Source organism: Eublepharis macularius, chromosome 13, assembly GCF_028583425.1.
Source record: "Eublepharis macularius isolate TG4126 chromosome 13, MPM_Emac_v1.0, whole genome shotgun sequence".
NCBI classification, from domain to species: Eukaryota; Metazoa; Chordata; class Lepidosauria; order Squamata; family Eublepharidae; genus Eublepharis; species Eublepharis macularius.
The window spans coordinates 36,879,333-36,903,916 of NC_072802.1; the positions used below are offsets into that span (position 1 = coordinate 36,879,333).

Sequence of the window (24,584 nt, forward strand, 5' to 3'; positions counted from 1 at the left end):
CATCTCGAGGAAGCTGTGGTTACTGGGTCTATTAGGGAACTAAATTTGATTACTGGAGCTCACCTTGGATAAAATAAAGTATTTTGTTCTACTAGTAACCACTTTGTTCAATTTTCATCTTCATCCTTGGCCTCTCTTATACACACAGAGAAATCTATTCTTGTTAAGTTCCCTTAAAGTTTTTTTTTCTGAATTATGCCGTATTTGAATTTGTGGCCATTCACAGATAGCTTTCACTCTTTAAAAAAACCTTTATTTTTCAAAATAATTGTAATTCATTAGACCATATGTGAAGTTACCAATAAGGAAGTGAACCCAAACAGACATTTGCTGCACTTTCAACCTTCGTAACACGCATGATTCTCAAAATGAGTCTTACATTTTGATTTACAATTTTGAAATGTACGAATACTTAAAAACAGTGGATTTTTAATTGAAAGGGATACACATTTAAAGCACAAAAATACTGCAAAAATGTCATTTGAAAATGTGATTATCCTATTACAGTTTTAGTTAAGTTAAATCTAGTTAGCACCTTACTGAAGTCAGCCTTGAGTGTAAAATTAGTGCATATAATTGCTAAACATGTTTGATTTGACCTGTTAACTGTACAGTACCAGCCAAATTCTTGAAACTGAAAGTGTTTCAGCTTTCACACATCTGGAGTAAAAACACTTCCATTTTAACAAAAGGAAAAAATAGGTTCTCATTTCTAAGTTGGTTTCTTTTAAAGCAATCATTTATAAAGATTGCATCAACATCCATTAGCAGAGGAAGATCCAACTTTATTGAAACTGCTTGCATACAAAATATATTGCACTATAACCAAACAAATGTCAACATAAAATCCAATCTGTTGTAGCTAATATGTACAGAGAATATTGCCCAAGAGCAGTTACATTACAAGGTCATTCTACCTTGGTTAATTATCTACAGTATTTTAAACCAAACAGCTTACAGATGATGTGTGCAAGGTACCAATTTCAGTTTTTCAAATACTATACATTCCCCCAAAAATAAATAACTAGAAATCAACATTTAATGTTTGGCAATACTTAAGACATTTTTTCTTAATATTTGTTAAGTTGTGTGCAGTTTGCTGCCTTTTTATATGCTTGCTTGTATGCAAAAAATTAAATGAAAAAAGCAGAGAAACAAAAAACGCACAACACAGACAGGGCCAGGTTTGTACAATTCTGTACACAATCAGCAACACTCCTACTGGAGTAAATTTAATAAAAATAGAATAGCTTAAAATGAAGGTCTTTTCACATATTTTTTTTTGCGCAAGCAAATTTCAGTCATGATTGGAAACACAAAATATCTCCCCACCCCCTATTGTGGGCAACTAAACTTTATATTAACCTCAGTCACACATTTTAATCCTCTTCGTGAATAAGACCTTGTAAGCCCGTCCTATTCCCAATGCTGTCAAACCACAGAATCCCTGAATGTTCCTAATTGTCGCACACAGCAATCACCTTCCTATCTCCTCTGAGATAGCTTTAGATTTAAATATCAAAAAAAATGTAGGGGAACTGAAAAAAGAAAGCTATTCTTTTAAATTGGTCCTCTGGCCAAAAGCAGGCACACACTACTAGCTTATGAACAAGTTACTATTTGTTCCCTCAGTAACCATGAATTTTTAGTTTATCACAAATGGAAATATGCATTAAAAAACTTCTTGTCCTGTCTAAAAAAAGGAAAAACAGAACAAAAACCACACCATCTCATTAACACGATCTGCCATTATCTTCAGTGCAAAATAAATTTCCTATTTTTTATAAACTGCCTAAAGATGTTTATGCAAGGAAAATTTATGGAAAGCATGCATTCTTTTAATAAAGTACTAATGTTGGACAAGTTTTGCTACATATATTGTACATTTAGTGTTTCCAACTCATCTTCCCTGATTTCTGCATCCAAATATAGTGTTCCTACCTGCCAAGATATAAAAAAGGCACAGATCATACAACTTTTTGCTAATGAAAATGACAATTTAATTACATTACACATATATCCAGGTCCACTAAAATACTGAAAAAGTGAACCAAAATGTGAACTGACACAGGACATAAAACATAGCTCTTGTTCTTTAAAATGAGGAACTTTTAAGAGATTGAAAACAGAAGCCCAATTTGATTACCGCAAACACTATTTATTCTGAAAATTGAAATTTAGCAGTGATTTTGACCAGATGTGTTAAAATGGTACAACTGAACAGAAAGAATACCAATGCACAGTTCAGTATTTTTAAAACAAACAAAAGGATTCTCTCATTGTTTGAAGTGCAATATGTACTCGAAAGCATGTTTTTTCAGAAGTTCAAGATAGTTTAATGCAAGTATAACGTCTTATTTTGAAAAAAACTGCATACCGCTGATGTTAAAAAAGGCTAACAGAACTTTTTATATTCATTTCATGCCCTGCGCCATCTTGCCTACTATTTGTCTTTGGCCTAACAAGTTTCTCTAATGTGGAATAAGATTTACTGAAACGGTTTAGGAAATATGACTTCTCAAAACTATGCAGTTTAGGGTACTCCATTCACCAATGGTTGCTGACCATCCCCGCTGTCCGACTTCTCTTTCTTCTGATTCCGATCTTTTCCTGTGCGCAGCCGGCTACCTTCACTGGAGGTATTCTGTAATGTTTTAGTGTGGACACTCCTTTCATTATTGCAGTCAATTCTGATCTGAAACAAGTTACAGTTATATAAAGTATACCCTTTCAATACTGAACTGTTTTAAAAAGGGGAAACTTATCAAAAGTTGCTAAAGAGGGCATTTCCTAAAACGTTCTCTCCCTCTTGGTCATGTATTATACTTTTAAAAAGTAAACATATGGTTAACTGGAAAACAAACTGGGCAAAATAAAGGGAATTATGTACACCACCCTGAGCTCCTTGGAGGAAGGGTGAAATAAACTAACAGTATTTATATATGAAGATTTGTGTGAAGTCTATGGTAGTGCACTGTAAGAAATTACTGCCCCCATTTTGTAGAACCTCCTTTGATAAGGGTAGGATTCCATGCTATGGACTAAATGGAAGGAATACAAGCAATCTTGCTGACGTTAAGCAGTTCTGGTCAGTGCCTGGAACAGAGTTCCTCCCTGTTCCCCAGGTTTGAGGTTCATGACAGAAAAAACAAAGGATCAAAATATTTGGTCAAGTGTTTGTAGATGGAAGAGGGCTTTTCTTAAATAAATGAGATTATTATAATGCATTTCTGAAGTGTTATTTATCTCCTTGAACCTCTGGAAATGGATGCAGTTTAGAAGAACGATAGCGTATGAATGCATTTGCTATTTACAACTAATGCAGCTAAACACTATATCCCTGATCTAGTCAAGATACTGTACATGCATATGACAGCTAATAGTTTTGTCACCTCCAAACCCCTCCACCACTACCAACTAGGCTTTAATCATCCCTCCTCCCCCACTCCTTATACCAACACTGCAAGAAGCTTTATATGATGAACAGGATAGATTGGAGGGTTTTATGTGGGAAGCTGAACAAAGCATGTATTCCAATGAGTGTGAGTGGATGTGGCAAGTATGGGAGCATCACAGCCACTGTGGAGAAGACAATGACATGTGTGACTCTTCACTGGACTTTGAAATCTTAAGAGGAATGCAACATCAAAAGATTACCTGAAGCGACCCATCTGTTGTTCTCCCTTTAGTATCTCTTGAATTACGCTGGCGGTTATCTGTCCGTGATTGTTCATCATTTCCTGCAAATCAAATGTGATGATTTTTAAAGAGTTTTTTTTTTCAATATAAAGCCAGCAGATGACATTCTTACGAGATAGCGGCTGTAGAGACCTAGGCTTACTTTTGGCCAAAGTATATGTTAAAGCAATCCTGTTTGGCTAGGCCCAAGAATTCTGGGGAGCTCAGTGAAACCAAGGCTGCGCAGTTCCCAGAGAGATCAGCCTAGAAATGTTTTGCAGAACACAACACACCAAGACTGAGTAACTGGAGAGGCTGCTCACCAATATCGAATGAAAAGGGCATTTCAGTATAGTTCTTTGTTCTTGAACCAGCATTTGATAGAGTGCAGACCCCTGGCCACCAGTGTTCTGTGACCCTTGTCTTGGAGCTTTGATGCTCATGGTGTTAAAATCCTTTGCAAGGTAATATCTTATTTACCTAGCCTGCTATATTTAAGACTTCATTAATTAGTCTTTGTTATTTCACCTATCCTGTTTTGCACCATAACTATATATTCTGTTATGAACAACATTAATAAACAAAATCTTTAATCCTGTGTGATATTTTTGTGATTTGGGCTTCAATCTGAAATCAGCACACCTTGGCTGACTGGCCTAGCTACGTACTGACTAATTGTTTTGCTGGAACTCAGAAGACAAGAGGACTACCCTGCAGGGTTGACCTTGTACAGCCTGAGATTTTATTTCCTTAGTCTCAGAGTTTAAGATTAGCTAAACTGATGGCAGCTACTTTGCCTGGGGTGCAGGAGCCCCTGACTGCAGAGTGTTTTGTTTCACCCTTGGGTCCCTTGACTATGGGCCCATGACACCAGCAACTTTGGCCCAATATGGTGCTGTTCATGTAGCACACAAAGCATAACTGTGTTGGCATGAGACAATGCAAGTACTGCTGTTACTCCGAACCTCTTAATTCAAAGCTAATCTTCATTCACACCTTATGAGCTGAAACAAGCAGCGCTTATCCAGACTGCAATACAGGAGCCAGATTCTGACAAACAGCAGAATATTTATTACTAAATGATTTAGTTTTAGAGAAACCAGGCAATTTGTAGAATACACACCCCACACCTCCTTTTTCTTTCTTGTTGTTGCTGTATATTGGGAGTTGCATTGGTTGAGTGCTCGTTATTGAATTTGAGAATGACAGTGAGGATTTGAACCTTGGTCTCTCAGATCCTAGACTAACACTGTGACCACACTATGCTTGCTCTCATTATGTGTACTTGGGGGAACCAAACAAGCTGCCCAGAAACTTAGGCAGGCTTAGTGTCTTCCTTCCAATTAGGAAACTCTCCTTACGTCTTTGTACTCTGTATCTTGCCTCAGTTGAAAAATGTTAATTCCTGCTTTGGGCCTTGGCCCATTTGAGTAGGAAGATATAGAACTCTTAGTATCTCCTAACATACATGAATCATTGTTTTGCCCCCTCATTCAGTTTGAAAGGACTTTTTTGTTACTGTATTTTCCAGCAAACCACCAAGTGCAACCATTTTATTTCAGTCATAGAACAGGTAAGAGATTAACTACTGTACTTAACGTCAGGCATCATCATATATCTTACCTTTGAAACCTCCCCGACCTCTTCCTCCTTGACCGCGTGCACCTCCACCACGCCTTCTTCCGTCTCCTCTACGAAGGTAACTATCACGTTCTTCTTCGGCTGGGGCTAATGACCAATCGCTAAGCTCATCTCGGTGGTCAGACTCTGTTTCAGAAGCATTTGATGCTTCAGAGTTAGTTCCTATCAAGAATTCAAAAAACAAAACCAAAACATACTACAGTCTATTTTCATTGTAATTTAAGAACAATCAACCAACTGAAAGAACCTAATTTCCTCTTCACTCCAAACACTGAACTTCCTATTCTTGCTGTAATAATTTATACTGTCTTCCTCCAAAGAGAACTGAAGCCAGCTAGATGGTTTATAAAAAGTTCTTAATTCTGTTCATCTACGTTAGGAAAGAAAACATTAAATGGCAAAAATTTTGCAGCTAGCTTTATAGTAAAGATTCAATCTATATATTATACTCATGCTCCAGGCAGCCACACTTGGGGTTGCTTTGCTCCCAGCCTCTCCTGGTCCTCTCTACCCTCCTCTAGGCTGTCTGCTGGTAAGGGTGTGGCCTGGTGCTGCCTTTCCTCTATTGCCGGTGGGGTTGCTGGCTGGCTGTCCCTGTCTCCCATGCCTTCTTCCCCTGGTTGGGCCCCCTCCTGGATGCCCTCTTTCTCCTCGCCTGGGCTCCTAGCCTCCCCCTGAAGGATGGGGCTGGCTGGCCTCCACCTGCCCCGTTTGGCTCGTTGTGGCTTGGGTGCCTGTTTCCCCTCTCCCCCCCCCCCAGTTGCTGGGATGGGCAGGGCCCTGGTGTCTGTCTGGGCGGCTGCGTAGCTGTCTCCCATCCCCTCCTCCTGATAAGTCCAGGGGCCGAGCCTCTGACCCTGGACAAACCAAGCAGCAGAAAGTGAAACACCTGCATGCCACATTTGGATGCTGGCAGAGGTTGCCTGCTTCTCACAATCACACACTAGTCAAGTTGATAATCAAGCCTCTCTTAGAAGTTGAGGACTTGGAATTCTTACATTTCAGACAATGGTTGCTTTTTGTTGCATTAATATGTTCATAAAGCAATTCTGATATACACAGACTTACATAGTTAAATATCAATACTTGAACTCAAACAAATGACTGGGAGCAAGAGGACAGACAGGCAAACAAGTGAGTCTAGCAATGGATGCAGTAAGTTTCATAGCCACATGTGCAAAATACAAATTTGTGCAGTTCATTCACATTGTGTCACATATCCAATTATGTTTCCTGCTTTCCTTCACACAAATATGCTATTTTTTTTTTAAAAAAAGACATGTAACACATTTACACTTGAAGACAGGTAAATTCCAAGTTACCTGAAGCATATCCTGGCCCACGCCTGCTGTGCCCTCTGTTTCTATAGGGTCGACTACCTCTTCCAATGCCTGGACCATCATCAGTCATATACCCTTTTTCTTTATCTGTGCGGTTTGGTGGTGGTCTAGAAGTGGCCCCAATCTGTCGAAGCTGCTCATCAATCTGCAATCGCTCCAAGCGTAGCTGATCCACTTCCTATACAAAGGAAAGCATTACAGGACATGGCTACAAGGTTCATAATTATCTCACAACACTTTTTCAGGAGAACTAACTCTCTCTTCTCAAAACAGTTTAAGGAAACAGATGATCTAGAAACCAGGCACAAATCACCAAGGGTGTTTTTTTTAAAAAACAAACAAACATTTTAGGTAAACATTTAGCCACAATTTTTTTTAACAAAAGCAAACTTGGACATAAACAATTTTGAGTATTGTAAAATGTAGAGGTGTGTACCAAAGGCTAGGTAATCCAGATCCAGGTTTCAGAGGAAAAAATCTAGAACCCCTGAAAACTGGGTCATATTCACCAATCTGGATTAGAGAATCCCAGATTTAACTGGGTATTCTCTATGGGGAAAAAATGTCCAGAGGGCTGAGAGGGCATTTTTAAAGCTAACTCCACAAAAATGGCAAGGAACCTACTCCAGACTGCCCTCTAAAAACTCCCAAATTTCAGGACTGGACCCCAGGATCCATTTCTATGGGCCTCTGAACAAGCTGCCCCAAGCCACTATCCACTGTTATCTATGGAAAGTGTATTTTAAACTCTGCACCCAGCTCCCCTGCTTGGGATTCTCTGGTTTAACATTACTCCCTTGCAAGCTTAGAGAATCCCAATCTCAAACCAGAGAATTCCAATGTCAAAGCAGAGAATCCTATTGGGAAATCTCTGAAGCAAGTGAGGGGGTGTTTTGCAGAGCTGTGGAATTTAAAAGGCAGCTGGTGGTGGTAGCTTGAAGGGGCTCTTTTGGAGCTTCAGCGAGGGCATAATGAGATGGGAATCCACTCACTTGATGCCTCCACCCTTGCCTTGTGCTGCTCTCCAGCAGCAGTGCCGAGTTCTTTGTGTCACTACCCTCCTGCTGCTGCTGTGGCTGCCTATGGCCAGATAATCTGGTCCTGCAAGTCTGGGTTTCCTGGATGCAAGCTGGGGTTCACCCAGGGAAACCAGGAAAGCCAGATGAGAATAAATCTGACTCCCCCCCCCAACCCCAGATTGCACACCTTAGTAAAATTAAGTCAAAAAAGCCAAAAAACTGCACTCCAGCAGTCTCACTCACCTTTAAATAATTGAGGTGATAATCCAGAAGAACTGTTGCATTCGTGATGCTGTCCTTTGTTCCCACAAAGACAAAAGGGACCATCCCCTAGAAAGGAATTTTAGTCAAGCAATTCAGAATAATATTCTTAATAAGCACTTATGAACCATATACATTTGGAGCCCTTCAGATCATACAGCAACAACTGAGTTCCCAGTATCTGTTACATGTGCATGCAGCTTTGCTCAAATAACCTTTCACCTAATCTGGAAACACATGAAAGGCATGAAAAAATGCTGTTTTAAAATATTTAAATGTTAAAATATGGGAGAGGTCTAAAATTTACTTTAAATGAATGAGCAGGTTTAGTTTTAAGCAAAAATTAGAGATGTGTCTTACCTGCCAAGTTTTGAGTTCAGGTTTTTGCTTTCTCCCTGCTACAGCTGATGACACAACTAACACCTGCAGTGTAAGGAATGCATGTGTTAGTGATGTCGTTAAATATACACAGGAGTTAAACACAAAACCTTCAACTCAAAGCTTGACAGAAAAGCATTGCAATCCATCTTTTCAAGCTGCATTTGAGAACTGGTGAATGTGTAATTTGTATGTTACACTCATGTGGCTATGAACCATGAGCACCTCTTCTTCATACAAATCGGTAGATTTCACATAGGTGAATCCACAGGCTCTTGGGTCACAGCCACAAGTCCAATGTCTAAATGAAGTCTCTACAACATGCAACCCACTTAAAACTGAATTCAGCCCACCAGCCAGGCACTTGCCTAACTCTGCGCCTTGTAGTTCCAGGCAGGTAAAAATAAGACACATTCTGGGCTCCTGAAGGGATGTCATATATTGTTGCTGAACTGTGTTCATTTTAGTGCAGAGGTTCCCAACCCTTTTCAGCCTGTGGGCACCTCTGGAATTCTGACAGAGGGTACTGGGCACAAACACAAATCAGCTACCCGAAGGAGGTGGAGCCAACCACAAAACATCAGACACCTAATAATAACTCTTCCACACTTCAGGCTGAAGCTCAGCCAATAGCATTTTCTAAGAGAACAGAGAAAGGTAGATGGCAAGAAATGTGTAATAGGAAATAATTTTACTTTGTAAATGGTATTTCAAGAGTTAAGCTATTAAAAATCGTTCTTTAATAGAAACAAAACTTTTCTCTCTGTGCATGCACTTATTTCTTAATTTCAGTTAGAAAAAGCCATTTTGCGTTTTGACAGTTAGTTGAGTAGTACTATATATTTAAGAGTAAAGTACTGTCCAAATGGCATATAATGTACATTTGTAACATACTCAACCATCGTATTTTTGTCAACTGGTTAGAATTAGGAAATCTGGATTTAAATTCCACCTGTTAACGATAGGACGTTTTGGAGGTCTTTCATTCACAGGGTTGTCGTAGGTTGGAAGCGACTTGACAGCACAAAACACACAGTCTCACTATGTAGTTTTATGTAGTGTTAGGAAAAGTTACTTCCCCTGCATCTATTTTTATTTTTAGAACAGAACTATTAGCGTACCTCACAGGATTATTAAAAATTAAAACTAAAATACTCTGCCAAATTATTACTATTGCTGAAACAGAACTAGCCTCAAACACTGCGCTATCTTCAAATAAACTTGATATACTTTTAATCAGCTAGGATTTATAAGACCAAAGCAATCACTCTTAAGATGCCAGAGAAAGGACCGTTATAACCAAAGTATACAATGCTCAGTAAGATACCTATTTTACTGCTAATGTACTTGACTTAACTTAAATATTTTATCTTGCTTTCCAGTTCAGAGATTTCCAAGGCAATTAAAACCAGTAATAAAATATGTCCAACCAGCAGCAATTAAAACAGCAACACAGAAAATGACCCATCAGTTAAAGCTTCATTTGATGTCTAAAGGCCAAAGATGCCACATAAGTGGATTGTGTCCTTGGTAAGGGGATTCCAAGAGTGGGGCACCATTATAGTTGTGACCTGTTTTACCCTTGAAGGCACGATTCATTAGGCAACTTTAATATAGATGGATATGGGAGAAGGTGATCTTTTTGATACCGTTCCCAATCCATATAATGGCTTAAAGGTCAAATACAGTATTCTGTCTAAAAACAAAGTGGAAGCCAGTAAAGAAAGACTTTTTGATACTGGAAATATATAGTCCCTAAACTGGCACTTCAAGTTAAGGCCACCAACTACATTCTGAACCCCTTGATGTTTAAGTGGTCTTCATGAGTAGTGGATGTGAAAAGGGCACTGTGGTAATTCAACCTGGATGACACTGGTGAAAGGAACTTTATGCCACAAATACCAACCATTAACCTAAAGCAAAGACCAGATTTTTTTTTTAAAAAACCCTCCCAAGATGAGAACCTGCTCCTTACTGGTGACTGAAACCACACCTAGACCAGGTTGAACACTTCTCCTAGATCAGTTGAAAAAACCCACCAAGATTCCATCTTGCATAAAAAGCACCTATTCATTAGGCCTCATGTAGTCTATTACTGATTCCAAGCACTTGCACAGCATACATGAACAATGAGCAAAAATCTTGTTTACTTCACTTACCTCCTCTTGCGGAATATTTTTCTCATTTTCAGCCTCAATTCTTACTCTCACAACGCCTGATTTATCCACTATCTCCTGAATGAGTTTTCCATTTTTTCCTATAACTTTTCCTATAAAAAGAATGTAACATCTCATCATTTATGTTTTTCCTCAGGTAACTGGGAAAAAAGCTTCAGAGGTGGTTGTAGTTAATTTAGCATGGAAAGTTATCCCTGCAGCCACACAGGCATTCACCCAAGACTTCTTATACAGTGGGTTTCCTACAGAAGGCATGAGTGTGCACTTGTGTCTTATGGTGGTCCATGAGTGACAGAGAAGTGGAATGATGTTTCAAATGTTCCTTCTGCATATCTTGAGAAACCTTCCAAGACATCACCAAGTACATAAGCCACATACTGCATTACTAAGACACAGTGATGCCTTGTCTTGATTCAGAACGACTTGCCATCAACCCTTTATAAGCTGTCATTCAATGTCTTATACCTGGATCTCAATAACTAGTTCATGATAGGTGCCTCCATAACCTGTGAAATCTTCCAGGAGGTATTACATGAGATGAATGAATTTTTCTAGCACTCTGTTATGGGACTTAGCTGAGAGGAGGATATGACAGTGGGGCTCCTGAAGTTTGTATTAATAACAACATGCTTTGTAAACTGCTCTAAGTGGGCGTTAAGTTGTCCCGAAGGGCGGTATATAAATTGAATGTTATTTGAATGTTACTGTATCCAAAGGTGCCTGCAAGGCCACACCTGTCTTAATATTCCCTTGTCCTGTTTCCTACAGCCAAGTCTTCATCCATTTTTATATTCACCCCAGCACTGAAAGTTGTTCCTGTTTATTGTGCTCTTCCAGTAGCTTTGGGTGAATACTCTAGGTATGTAGTTGACAGATGAAGTCTGCTGGGAGACAAAAAACCTACTAAGGCATACTAGTAAGACTGGGGAGGGGAGAGGAGAGACATATAGTCTCTGCTGTGTCTTCTAGAGTACAGACAGGATGCTTGGGAGGTGGCATTTAGCTGTGCATCTACGAGGCAAATGCACTGAAATCAGCAGGAGGTTACTTTTCTTTTTTGTGAGGAAACCTAGCTTCCGTTGCTAGTCTCTGAGAAGGGGCATGGCTTGCCATTCCAAGGGTACTTAAAGAGCTTTCTCACCCCTGTATTGCTGGCAGCCAATGGTAATATTTTTGTTGTTGACCAACACAAGGTGGGGAGAAAATTAGAAGTTGCCCTAACCAGCATCTGCTATGACAAGCCAGCATTCAATGATCATTTGCAAGATGGATCCTAGTTTCACAACATTTTAAACAATTTTTGTGGTGTCTGAATTGACCTACTGACAAGTTTAGGTAGCTGGAAAACCAAACAAGTGTACAAGAGTCACATGGTCTTTGAGGATGATCCTGGTGAGATGCAAGTTGGCCATCTCCCAGATCTAGAACCTGTGATGATTTGCTTGTTCTTTGACCCAGCAGAAAATCCATAATACGTTACTAACAAAGCAATCCTAAGAAGATCTACTCAATAGGGTTTATTCCTAAGAAACACTGGAATGTTAACATGCCATTTCTAATGTTTAATCTCAGATCAGTCTCCCCCCTAAAACCAACCTCTAGCTCAACTTGCTTGGAAGACAATCATGACGTAGTAAAGAGATATATAGACTTAACACATTTATGTGAATTTAGGAAGTTTCTCTTTCAAAGTATGATATTGATTTAGCTTCACAGCATTGCAAATGGACATACCTACTAAGTTCCTTGGAACTTGTATGACATCTTCAGCAAACTCAAGGTAACTTCTTGCCTTCTTCACCGCATCCTGATCCTGAAGAAAAAAAAATTAAAATGAAAGAATTGCAGTGCCCTTGAATCTACAATACTCTAAAACAGCAATACTGCAGATGCCGCTTACCTCGCCATAAATATGGAATGTACAAGTATCCTCATCAAGATCGATTGCTGTTACACCCGGTACTTTCCTAGCTTGCTGAATATTAGCACCATGTGTGCCAATGGCCAGACCCATTAGATCTTCTCGTACAACAAACTGTTCATGAAATCGTGAAGCAAGCTGTCTTGAACTCTGTAGAAGGATTCTTGGTTAGAAGTGAAATTTTATTTCAAATCCAAACAACGAAACAATAGTTATATTGTTGATCTGTGTTCATGAGCAGTGAGCCAACTGACCCAAAAGACCTGCCTTGGCTCATTTTAACTGAACTATGGACTATGTGATTACTCTTAGGCTAGTCAGCCTCAGTTTTCTGTATGCAAAATATATTATGTGGATTACTGAGGGAGTGAACTAAGCATGAAAATGTTGTTTATCCCCTTGAAACAGAATAGGCTAAAATTAAACTGAAAGATATGGTTTACTACTTCTTATATTAGTCTTCCTGCTCCTTTACCAAGGCTGACTGGTTTTTAGTAGCAAATGAAATTGAAAAAACCCTACTCTCAAAATAGGGTATCTCATTACATACACAGTGTCAGATACACAGTGCCACAACTGCAAGAGATTACAAGAGTTCCTAATACAGAATTTTTGTAATACAAGTTATCTGAAGTTAATCATACCTCTAGCTGTTTGCTTGCTTCTTCGTTTCTCAATATTAACGATAGCTTGGTCCGAAGACTGCGAAAGTGCATATCAATGAGCATATTTGCACGCTTTGTTGTTACCTCATTGATAGACTAAAAAATTGAGGGGGGGGGGGGGAAACAAGATCTTTGAAAAGTTTTGTATCCAGCACAGACTATTTGAATACTTCCAACAGCACTATGACTTACCAAAATGATAAGCTGATGGGCTTCAGAATCGTATGTTACAGAGAATGCCCCAACGGCCTTTTTGAAGTCCTTGTGTGCAGATTCTTTAGCACACCTAAAAACAATTCTTCATTTATGAAATGCATACTTCTTTAATTCACAGATTAACATGTGCTGCTAACAGACTATCACAAAACAGACACACAACTGCAATCAGCCTCAAGGTCATATTTCCCATACTGCTTGCTTCTGTACTTTCTCTTCTCTACTAGAGAAACAAGGGAGGAGAAGTGCAGCTTCTTCAAGAGTCCTGCTATTTTCCAACTAATCTATTTTTCTTAACAGGCAATGAGTAGGCTATATTCTGGCAAAAGGATTCAATCACCATCATATCAGAGACCCACTATCAGATGTTTTGAGGTTGGCACCTGGAAAGAATGTTTAGTACTAGTGCACTTACAGAAGCCAACTTTCCAACCTCACTCCAGTTTGAGCCTGTTGTGCCCCCTAAAATCATGCTTCTGGGGGTCAGTAGCTCACTGCAGGGCAAGAAGAATCAGCAAAAATAACTACTACTTTTTCCACTGGGAAGCACAGTTTGGAACCAAGCTATTGTCAGTGTTTTGAAACCGTGTTCAAAGAGACTAACTGATGCTGGAAAAGGTATATGCATGGTTACTGGATATTATATTTAGGTTTATGTATTTTCTGATTTTAACCAAGTCAGCTTCTTAACCAAGCAAGCAATGTGTGTTTAATTAGCCAGAGGACATCAGGTTCTCAAAACCTAAATTACAAAGGATTGAACATCAGCAAGCTACACACCATATAAAAACAAACATTAAACAAGGTACATATTTCAGTGAATTACCTACATTTAAAATGTACTTAACAAATCATTCTTAAAAGCATGATTAAACAATATATATACTTTAAAATATATCCAGACAATCAGTAAAATTGTACCTTACTATAATCACATACTATAAAGTGCACAGAATTCAAATTACTGTATATTATCACATTATATCAATACTTATCTAGGGTTCACCATATTTAGCCAGGATTTTCTCCTATTAATGACTATCCAGCCATATGTTGCCACTTATTCCCGTCTGCTAACATTATATAATAAAATTCCTTCTATCTAACTCATTATGTAGTTCCTGTACATACAGGCAAATAGATGCAGCATCTCAACTTTTTTTTTCATGTATAACTTGTCACAAACGAAAATTTAAATGCTGCTTTATAAACAATACCTTGAGAATCTTTAACCATAAAACATATCCAGGTTGTAACACATTTATAAACTGTGTGCATACTGCACACTTTCAGCTTGTAAGTACTAAAATAATATATGAAATTATGTTACTATTTCCCCATGTAACAAAGCCCTGTACTTACATTTGCCTTAAGTCTTCTGGCACGTCAAGCTTGATCTTATGAAATGTATCTTTTGTTGCAGGCTTGTTGGGATTCACAGATCTTAAACGCTCAATTGTGACAATTTCATTGTACGTAGCATCACAGGCTGCATATTCTATGACATAAAACTAGTAAAAGAACAGAATCATCCTTAAATTTGAAAGACACTGCATTTTTAGCTTTGAAAAGTACTTCTGTCTAGTCAAAGCTTTCCAGTAAAGAAAAATACTGGAAAAGATCCACCCAATATTAAAATCTAGAATCTACACTTAAGGAAATATTAATGCCAAGTATTAATATATATATATATATTCCTACCTCACCCTTTATCATTCTCACTTTAGCCAGCCACCAGCAACATGGTTCCTTTTCATTAGCCCTGGAATAAACCTAAACAAAATCATAGTGTAGAACATTCTATGGTTATGCAATAAAGAAACTGTTGTCCACTGGAGAAGCAGTACAGACAGTAAATTATGGCCAAAAAAGGAACAATATTCATATGCCCCTACCCTAACAATGATTCTGTTGTGTTAAGCATGCAAGGTATGTTCAGACTCCTAAAGGTTTTAATATTTTCAAACTCTTCTTAGCAGTTACTTCTTATACAATCACTTGGGGCAATTTATCCTTAATTCTCTATCAATATCCTACTATATATAATTTCCTTAGCGGGTTTCCGACGACTCACAAGGTAACCCAGAGCACAGGCGTGTTAGTGCACCCCTAGCCGGGATAAAGAGGAGTTGCTCTCTGCCTGCGCCGCCGGATCTTGCCCCAAAAAGGCTGGATCAGCTGCTACGCTCACTCGTTGCTGGCTGCCCAAATGGTGCACTAGCAAGACGGGTACCTGCCCCCCCGCCCCTGGCGCGCCGCCCGAATGGGCGCATGAGTGAGCTGGGCACCTGCCTCCTCCCTCCCCCTCTGCATTCCTGGCCTTTCCAGCCGCCTGGGCAAGTAGACCTAGCCCCCGTTCCCTCAGAGACCAGGTGTACCTTCGCCTGCCTTAAATAGGCTGGTAGACCTGGCTTCTGTACTCCCGGAGGCTAGGTCTACCACCCATAGCATTTCCCGGGGAGGTAGACCTGGCCTCTGCTTGCTTGGAAACCAGGTCTACCTTCCCTTTCCTTGGCTGGGCTGGTAGACCTGGCCTCTGGACCCACAGAAGCCACTGCTAGCTGCGTGGACCAGGCGTCTGTACTCCCAGATGCCGGGTTGGATTCCCATTCTTTTACAGGACTAGACAAACAAAGGCCAGGTCTCTCCCCCCCCGCCCGCCCAGCACTCCTCATGTCTGCAGGCACCCAATTTGGCCCCAATCAGATCTGAATCAGGTGGTAGTGGGGCACCAGAGCATGCCAAGGCCCTTGCCGCCCCCCAGCAGTGCTGGCTGCAGGGTTCAGGAGTGCGCCAGGCTCTTGCTGCTACCCCGTGCAGTGCTCCCCACTATGTAAGTGATTGCGGGGCACTGGAGCATGCCGTGGCCCTTGTCACCCTCCAACAGTGCTCCCCATCTCTGCAGCCAGCTGCGGGGCCAAATCGGGTGACTGTGGGGTGTAGGTGTGCACGAGGTCCCTTGCCACCCCAGGCTGCACTTCCAGCCTCTGGAGCTGCCCAATGCGGGCCATGGAGGCAGCAGAGGGGCCCGGCATGGCAGCACCGTCCTCCCAAGGCCCTGCAGCAGGGCCCTAACAAATCAGTTTTCTAGAGCCCATTGTATTTTTTTCCCCACACCGGGCTCTGTTGCTAGTATTCTATAAAGTAACTACTGTGCAAAAGAAGTAAAAACTGTAATACTGCACACTACTTGACAGGTGAGTGAGGGCATGGAACATGTTTCATAGGCTCTTCCTCCTCAGCTATACCAGAATCTCAACATGTCAAGTAAGAGACCCCCTAGCAACTAATCTAAGAGCCGTTCATTTTTCTCTTGGTCCCATTAGTCATGTGCAGGGGACCTTAGGATGAAAAAGCAGTCAGGTGCTCCTGGATAAAACACAGAAGGGTCTCTACTTTACATGAACCATGTTCAGTGATGGTAACAAAGCAACATCTCATCAGGAAGAAAAGGGCCATAATGGATTTCTAAGGACAGTGATCCACATATGCACAACATATTTTAGTGTTTGATAACTCATTATGCTTTGCATCTTCTGACTGTCAGGTTACCTCATGAACTACTGGGTTTTCCAAAAGAATTGCTGGACCATCTAAAGCAAGACTCAAATGACAAAACTGGAGAAGTAGGTGGGAGCTTAAACTGTTTCCCTGATGTTCTGTTTTGTTCATAGACTTCAAAGGTATGACCAACCCTGAGAACTTTACTAGCAAATAAACAAATATGAATTATTTGCTCATCTCAATTAAGACCGCATAATAGCCCCTAAACAGGATCTAAGCTTACTCAAACAATTCTCAGTGAAAGTGAGGACAGCACCTATAGTAGCATATGCAGCTACTCTAGCCAGTGTTCCTTCTGTTGTTTCTTCTTCACCTAAACAAAGATTTAAAAAATGTTTCTTACCTCAACTTCATCACTTTCATTTATATCTTTATTGTACCCTGCAGGTGGAGGAAACCTGACATCATGGAATGGAATTTGTCTATCTGGCTGCCAGCTGAAATAAAGAGTAAGAGCCTAAGCTACCAAAAATGAAGTGTGTTCAGATGTATTCTTCTTGCATTTCACTCACAGCCATGTTACGTTCTTTAACATAAGCCTACACAGCTCAAAGCCTATGGGCTAGCTGCAGCTGGTGACCAGAGCCCCAAGGCTCTGGTCACATACATATACAATACATGCTGCTTTGAGCCCATTTGAATCTCTTTATGGGGATTTCTCTGGCCTTGCCCAAGGACCTCATTAATGGGGATGGGACAAAGCCACCATGTTGGTATTACTCCTACTTTCCTTTCGTTCTAAAGCATATGGTAGGCTTTCTGAAAGAGGGTGCTAAGGGTTGGCGAGACAGAGGTGAGGGAAAGAAACCAAGAACACTATGGAGTTAAGAGTGGGTAACAGGAAGTTCAGAAAACATGGGGGAATATAAAGAGGGGAGACAATGAAGTCTACCAAGTTATTAGGTTTTGTTAGAGGAGTAAATGAAACCTTCGAAATGGAAAAATAAGCCTTAACAAATTTTCTTTGACGGTAGGAGCCAGAGCAAAAATTTAGGAATCAGGCTCATTTCCCAGCCTTTAAGATTCTATATTTTAATGACCGTATTTTTAAATTATTGCTACCACAAAACCTAATACTGAACTATTCAGTTTTTACAATTTTATTAAAGCAATGACAAAAATTGTTTCAGTATATAAATAAAAGTTACTATGTTTGTAATCACCACAACAAGAAGATAGCATCTAATCCTAACATAAATTTCTCTCCAATAATTGCATTATTGTTTTTTTAAAAGCTCTATTTAATTGTATATTGGAACCAGTCTAGAAAGCAACTGGTTAATAAATGAATTTCTCTACTACTGCATGGTGTAAAGTTAATATTAAAAAGTAGGACAAAAACTACAAGCGCATATATTTTAATGTTATAGAGCAAAACATATTCTGATGTGAAATTATACGTTTGTACTTCTCCTGAGGGTCAATGAAAGACAGTACATTAAAATCTCTGTTGATAATACTAGGTGCCACAATGAAATTTCTAGGTGCCATGGTGACTTGGCACCTGGGATTTGTCAAGACCTGTGATAGAGGACCTTGCCAAAATGTGATTTACCCTTAAATCTGTTATGACTAATGTGACAAAAATGCCTTTTCACAGTTCAAGTACAGATATAGCCCTGAGAAATTAATACAAACGTAAAAGCTACTCTCAAACTGATTTGAGCGTGGAAAAATTGCCCTCCTCATTTTAAAAATATATATATGCATATGCAAGCAACAGCTAAGTAATATTTTCACCATGATGACCCAACTGAGGCACTAGTTGCAAAAGTGTTATAGCTGCATACTTAAACATAAAGCTCTATATTTAGGAAACAAAGGCACATTTGAAATTTAGCAAATTGCACTGAATCAAAACTGCTCAACATTTAAAGTTTTCATAATAATCACAGTTTAACATGTGACAATTGATGGTAACAGCCATTGGTTAAAAAGGGCATTTCCCCAATAGGCACAATTACACAGCATAGAAACACACTGAGGTTTGTTTCTCTAAGAGCTAGCGATAGCTGCCCTCCCCATTAGAATGTTAAGCAACATTCATTCCAATGGACAGGGAAGCATCACAATATGTTACCAAGACTAATGAAAAAACCACAAGTAATAATAAAAACTCCAGTCCTAACTACACTACATCTAAGCCCTCCCAGTTTCAATAAAAAATACACATACTAAGAACTGTCATACTGTTTGGAATATTTTACAGTGGGCTCAGATGTACAATGTGCCAATCTCTTATACACTTGGTGGCAAGTAGTAATTCCATGTCAGAGAAAGCAAGAATGTAGATAAAAATTTAAGAAAGTTTACCAGTTATTTAACTGGGAACTTTTTCGATGGAGTAGCTGAAGCTGCCATTTAAACTTTGTATTACTGTAACTCAGGGTCAATGAAACGAGGTTTCAAATACATGTTTACGATTGAAGTGCTAGTGTTAAAACATTAAAACACGAACTCTGAAAATGGTTTTAACCCCTCAGAACTTCATGGTATCCCTAATTATTCATTTTAACACAATTACTGTACAGTTTTCACGATGGATTCATTATAGTATCTAATAATTTTCAAATGAAGTGCTGCTTGTACTAGTTGATGTTTTTGAATGATCCTTTTCAGATACAATATGACAATCTATTAACATTTATTAGCTCTCTACCATGCTTTTGATCTGAACCACTAACTCAGGATTGATATTTATGGCTTACCTGGGGCCAGCAGCCGAAGGAAAACTACCCACGTGACTTAACTCTCTTTCCTTCTAGCCTTTACCATAGTATGTTAGGAAAGAGAAAAGTTGTGTCTGCACCAATTCTGTGCTCCCGAGTTTAATGCTACCACTTTTATACTAAGTTTTTAGACTATACACAATAGAGAAATATATTTTCCACAATTTCATATGACAACACTTTAGAACACACATACTTGTTCTCAAACGCAACGGTTATTGAATCTTCATGTACATCCTTCACAAATGCCTGTAAAAGAGGAGAAAGATTTGATTTAGGCAGGTAAGCTTTAAGATAGGAAAAATCTTTGTACATCAAGACTAATTACACCATTAAAATACAAACTCTGGGCACTAACTCGAAATTCACTGAACTGGTAGAATACTATGGATCTTGGCCATACCAAGTGATAATGCACATTGTAAACATGCTAAGTGATTATCGGAGGCAGAGGGTTTGTGCATGAAGTACACGAGAGATAAATGGGATAACTGAGTAACGGGGGGTGGGGGGGAGAAGAGGAACATATACTATATTACTAGTCTGTTACAAAAAGGTTACAGTGGTAATTTCTGAGGATCTGCAAACCAGCCACCCTGGAATATCTTTACTCAAGCATTTACAAAGGCTACCACCATACTATATGTTCAGCTGGAACATTGTGAATATGTAACTCTGTACTTTACAGAGAGCAAATGCAGAAACAGAATTTTAGTTTGGAAGCTTTCCACATGTTCTCCTCACTATAATGGTGGCCCACACAGAAGCCTCAATAGTGGTCCTTAACAATAGGAAAATTTAAAAAATAACAAACTACTAAGTCATATGGTAAACAAAGTGGATGGCAGGCCTAAGAGTATCACAACACAAACTGTGAAGCAGGCAATATGTGAGCATTACTCAAGCATTGCTTATGCCAGGACATGTTTTTAAACTCCCTCTTTTCATAAGGCACTACAGTCAATCGTTACATCTCAGAAGCTAAGCAGGGTCAACCTTGGTTAGTACTTGGATGGGAGACCTCTGATGAAGACCAGGGTTGCAAAGGCAGGCAATGGCAAACCACCTCTGTTAGTCTCTTGCCTTAAAAACCCCAATAGGGGTCACCATAAATCCGCTATCACTTGACAGCATTATCCACCACCAAGTATATATCAACACATTCAATTATAAGGGATAGTAACTTCTTTCTTGATCGTGATCTCTCTAGCTCCACTTTGTGGGACATGAGGGGTTGCCAAAATTAGAAAAAAAAATTTGGGATGGAAGTGACCCAGCATAATTTCTAATTAAATGGCTCAGGATCTGGTGGGAGCTGAGAACCAGCTCCTATTGGAGGGGAGGGGCAAAAGAGGTGGAATAAAGATATCCTGAACTGAGTTTAATGTTATATGGGTTTTTGGTTACGACTCCAATTAGATTTAAAAAAAATAAAGCTCCATTGCCAGGGGAAAAAACCCCTCCAAAAACACATTTTGAAAAGGAAAGAATTATCCAGAAAAAACATTCTAGAAAGAAGATTTTGTGGATGTCTTTACATTAAATGAACTGGATAAAGGCTCCAAAACAAAGTCAAACAAAATGTAAGAACAACCCAATGCTCCATTCAGTTCAGCATTGTTTTACAGTGGCCAAACAGGTGCCTCCAGAAGAGCTATGAACAGGCCATGAAAGTCTACCTCTATGCACATCCCATGGGCAATTCCACTGAGAAATGTACACATCTACAACGTTACTTATATTTACATCCTTTTAATTCTCCAGTCCATAACAATCTTCAATTCCTTCAGCATCAACATTTAACTGTTTTTTATTATTCAACATCACACAACTTTCTGTTCAAATACCATAACCCTCAAATTTGCTGGCTCTTCCAAGCCCTCTTAAATAAGTATGAACTTGCTTGTAACACAAGCTTGGAAATGTGACTTGTCACAATGAACCTCCAATAACTGCATACAACAGAAGAAAGGAGTTTCTTCAAACTCTGACCTTGAAACAACTTACTTGGATTCAAGTTCCAGGTCAGTGAGACGTTCCATGTAATCACATATTGAGGACTGGCTGTTAGAAAGTATAGCCAAGCTTTAAAAAAGATACTATATATTTTTTCACCTGATAAAATAATGAAATGGCTCTTATCTGAAATTTGTTACGATCTTTTGAAATGATCAACTGGCTGTCTTCTACTTATCTAGCCTTTGAAATCTTTCCACCTTTTAAATGGAAAGTTCCATCAGGTATCTATGGCTGACAGCTTGTAGTTGGTTAGTTCTGGCTAGTCTGACCTTTTACATAACCTTAAACCAAAATGACATCTGAGAGGCCAGATATTAAGTCCCTTGGCTCATGTTTTAAACTTCGAAAGCTAAAAAACATGTTTATACATACATGTTTTTGTTTAGGTACCACATACCTTTTCAAAGAATATCCAAACAAAAAGATAAAATGTCTAAATTACAGCTCTGAAACACTATCTTCTATTTATCATAAAATTCAGACACAAATACAGGCAAAGTATTTTAGGCAGTGCAACCTGGTCTTCTGCAAGTCTGACCAAGCACAGCTATTTTGAGATGCCAATATACCTTGTGAGTGCATGACACTTTGTTCCCTAAAAGCTTAGGGTTCAGATGGTCCCACTAATTCTAGATGTCATATGAGTAAGTCACAATAAAATATGCTTCAAATTATGTCTATGACAGAAAACACTGTTTGTTAAGAACAGTTTGTGCAAGTTAGAAAAGTTCCTTTAAACTGGACTCTCGCTGCAGAGTTATTAACAGCATGGAGTAAACTATTAGTCACCTCAGCAGAAGACAACCTAGGTCCAGTGTAAATCTATATCCTGAACCACAGATGCAAGTGATAGTGTTACTTTACACTATTTAGTTCACATGCTCAGGCTAATACTATTTTAAAACATTTTGAATGAAACATAGATGCATCTCCATACACAGAGGGGAATATGTCACCTCTGCACGTAAAGCTAAACTTTTTCACCCTTCCTGATAAAATCCAGGATAGCCCCTCCCTTTGAATTTGCTGTTATTCACTCCACATCTTTGCTTATTTCTCATGCATGAGTGGAACTTCTTTTAACTACATGCCGCTTACCCGACCAACCTTGCATCTCAAAAGGCTCTCTGGAAGAGAACTCTATAGTTACAGAAATAAATCTTCCCAGATCTTTTCCTTAAGCCCTTTCAAGGAACATTAAAGTGTATGTAACAATGTGTCTACACAAGCTAGGGTCGCCAACCTTCAGGGAGTAGCTGAATGACTGATCTCCAGGCTGCAGAGATGTTCCCCTGGAGAGGGGATCCTGTGCCATTATACCTCACCGAGATGCCTGCCCTCAACAAATCCCACTATCTTCATTCCCCCCCACCCCAATCTCCAGGAAGTTCACAACCTGGAGCCGGCAACCCAACCAAGCATACAGGGGTGCTCATATGGCGATACTCGCTTTTTGTCTACACCTTTTAATGTTCCCTTAAATAATTAACAAAGATTTTAATCCAGTAGAAGTTTCTGCGGCCTAGACCCTACCTCATCAGATGATCACTACACCTTCCACACCAAAATGCTACCGACCCTTGCCTCCCCCTCCCCGCCCAGGCCCATCAACATCCAGCCTCCCTAAACTCCCCATCCACGGGCCTCCTTTCTCGGACCCCGGCTGCCGAGCCGTCCAGGACCAGGCCTCTCTCAGAAGCCGTTATCTCCAAGGAGGGAACCACAAGGAGCGGCCTCCTCCGCCTGCCGGCCTCGAACGCCTCACTTCGGGCCGGAAAAGCGAGTTTCTTCTCCCCTCACAACTCGAAAGCGCCATCCGCGAGGGGCGCCTCGCCTTCCCGCCCCCACCCGCCGCCTCGCTCTTTCCGCAGGCCGAGGCGAGCGTGAGGCGACCGGAGTGGGGGGGCGGGGCCGGCTTCCCAGCTCAGGCCCAGCCGCTCTCCAGGCCTGGCGCTCTCCATCCTGAGGCGAAGGCTGAGGAGGAGCGGCGGCGGCGGCCGTCGAGGCGTCGTCCCGTTACCTTGTAGAAGGCCCCGTTGGAGCCGCGCACCTCCACCACCAGCTCCTCCATGTCGGCGGCGGGGCAGGCCCAGCGGCCCAGGCAGCCTGTCCCGCGTCCTTTCTTCCTCGCCTCGGCCGCCGCCTCCCCTTCTTCCTCCTCCTCCTCCGCCGCCTCCTCCGGCCGCGGGGCCTCCGTCTCCCTCAGAATTGCGGATCGTAGAAGCCTCCTCTCAGGCGGGGGAAGCAGCAGCACTGGCAGCACGGGCAACACTGGCTGTAGCAGCGGCAGCCGCACCAGTTGCCTCTCCTTCCCCACCACACCGATCGCGGCCCGTTGCCCGGAAATGAAAGCGAAACGGTCGGCGGGAGGCGCGGGGGGGCCAGGAGGAGGCGGTGGCGGATGATGGCGGGGGAGGGGGTGGGGCGCCACCACGGGGAGGGGCGCCGCCACGGGCAGCCCGCCTCGAATGTAAACATTAAAAACCTGGCGCCGTCACGTGACGCGGCGGACGGGGCCCCCCCGAAAGACGGCGGGAGGAGGGCTCGGAAGCCGCACGGAGGGGCGGTGGGAGGGGCGGAAGGAGGGAGGCCGGCCCAAGCCGCGCACGCGCGCTCTTGACCTCGCGAGAGAACTTCAACAATCGCCTAGAACGAGGGGGACGCGCGAAAGGACGAGGGCGCGCAGTGCGCAGGCGCCAGTGGGTCCGTTGTCCCTGGCTCTCTCTTACGGCTCCGCCTCATCCTGCTTGCCTTGACTGACGTGAGCCCGTCGTTCCTTTTTCGGAACGACTGTCTCGAGCCTCCTTCTCATTCGAGCTCCTTCAACTAAACTGGCGGCTTCTGCGCCCAATGAAACGCGAGGGCTCGCCGGGGAAGCCATGCCAGACAGTTGCCAAAAACGGTTGAGAGGGCTTGGGGCGGGTTTCACAGTTGACATGCGCGTCGTCCGGAAGCTGAGTTTTAAAAAAAGGGAAC

The 24,584-nt window shown here is 41.1% G+C and overlaps 1 protein-coding gene across 5 annotated transcripts; it reads right to left on the reverse strand.

The window, feature by feature from the left end:
• Positions 1 to 412: 412 nt before the first annotated feature.
• FMR1 (fragile X messenger ribonucleoprotein 1) lies at positions 413 to 24,067 on the reverse strand. Of its 5 annotated transcripts, none has more exons than XM_054996051.1 (16): positions 23,629 to 24,067; positions 19,786 to 19,838; positions 17,204 to 17,297; positions 14,998 to 15,069; positions 14,659 to 14,807; positions 13,273 to 13,366; positions 13,060 to 13,176; positions 12,395 to 12,565; positions 12,229 to 12,307; positions 10,477 to 10,586; positions 8,300 to 8,362; positions 7,922 to 8,008; positions 6,642 to 6,837; positions 5,302 to 5,481; positions 3,658 to 3,740; positions 413 to 2,695 (listed from the first exon to the last, which is right to left on the reverse strand). In XM_054996051.1, the coding sequence occupies exons 1-16, from the start codon at positions 23,677 to 23,679 to the stop codon at positions 2,534 to 2,536; spliced, it is 1,761 nt and encodes a 586-aa protein (XP_054852026.1). In that variant the 5' UTR covers positions 23,680 to 24,067; the 3' UTR covers positions 413 to 2,533. The 5 variants fall into 5 exon arrangements, with proteins under 5 accessions (XP_054852026.1, XP_054852020.1, XP_054852024.1 ...); XM_054996045.1 differs by having other exon boundaries at positions 413 to 2,644; positions 23,629 to 23,774; XM_054996050.1 differs by having other exon boundaries at positions 2,511 to 2,690; positions 23,629 to 23,774.
• Between the last annotated feature and the right edge of the window lie 517 nt (positions 24,068 to 24,584).

Coding starts and splice junctions, on each gene's coding strand:
- FMR1 (XM_054996051.1), bottom strand. CDS start 23,679: ATGGAGGAGCTGGTGGTGGAGGTGCGCGGCTCCAACGGGGCCTTCTAC. Junction 17,298..19,785: donor ACCGTTGCGTTTGAGAACAA/GTATGTGTGTTC, acceptor TCTTTATTTCAG/CTGGCAGCCAGATAGACAAA. Junction 15,070..17,203: donor ATGAAAGTGATGAAGTTGAG/GTAAGAAACATT, acceptor GATTTTGTTTAG/GTTTATTCCAGGGCTAATGA.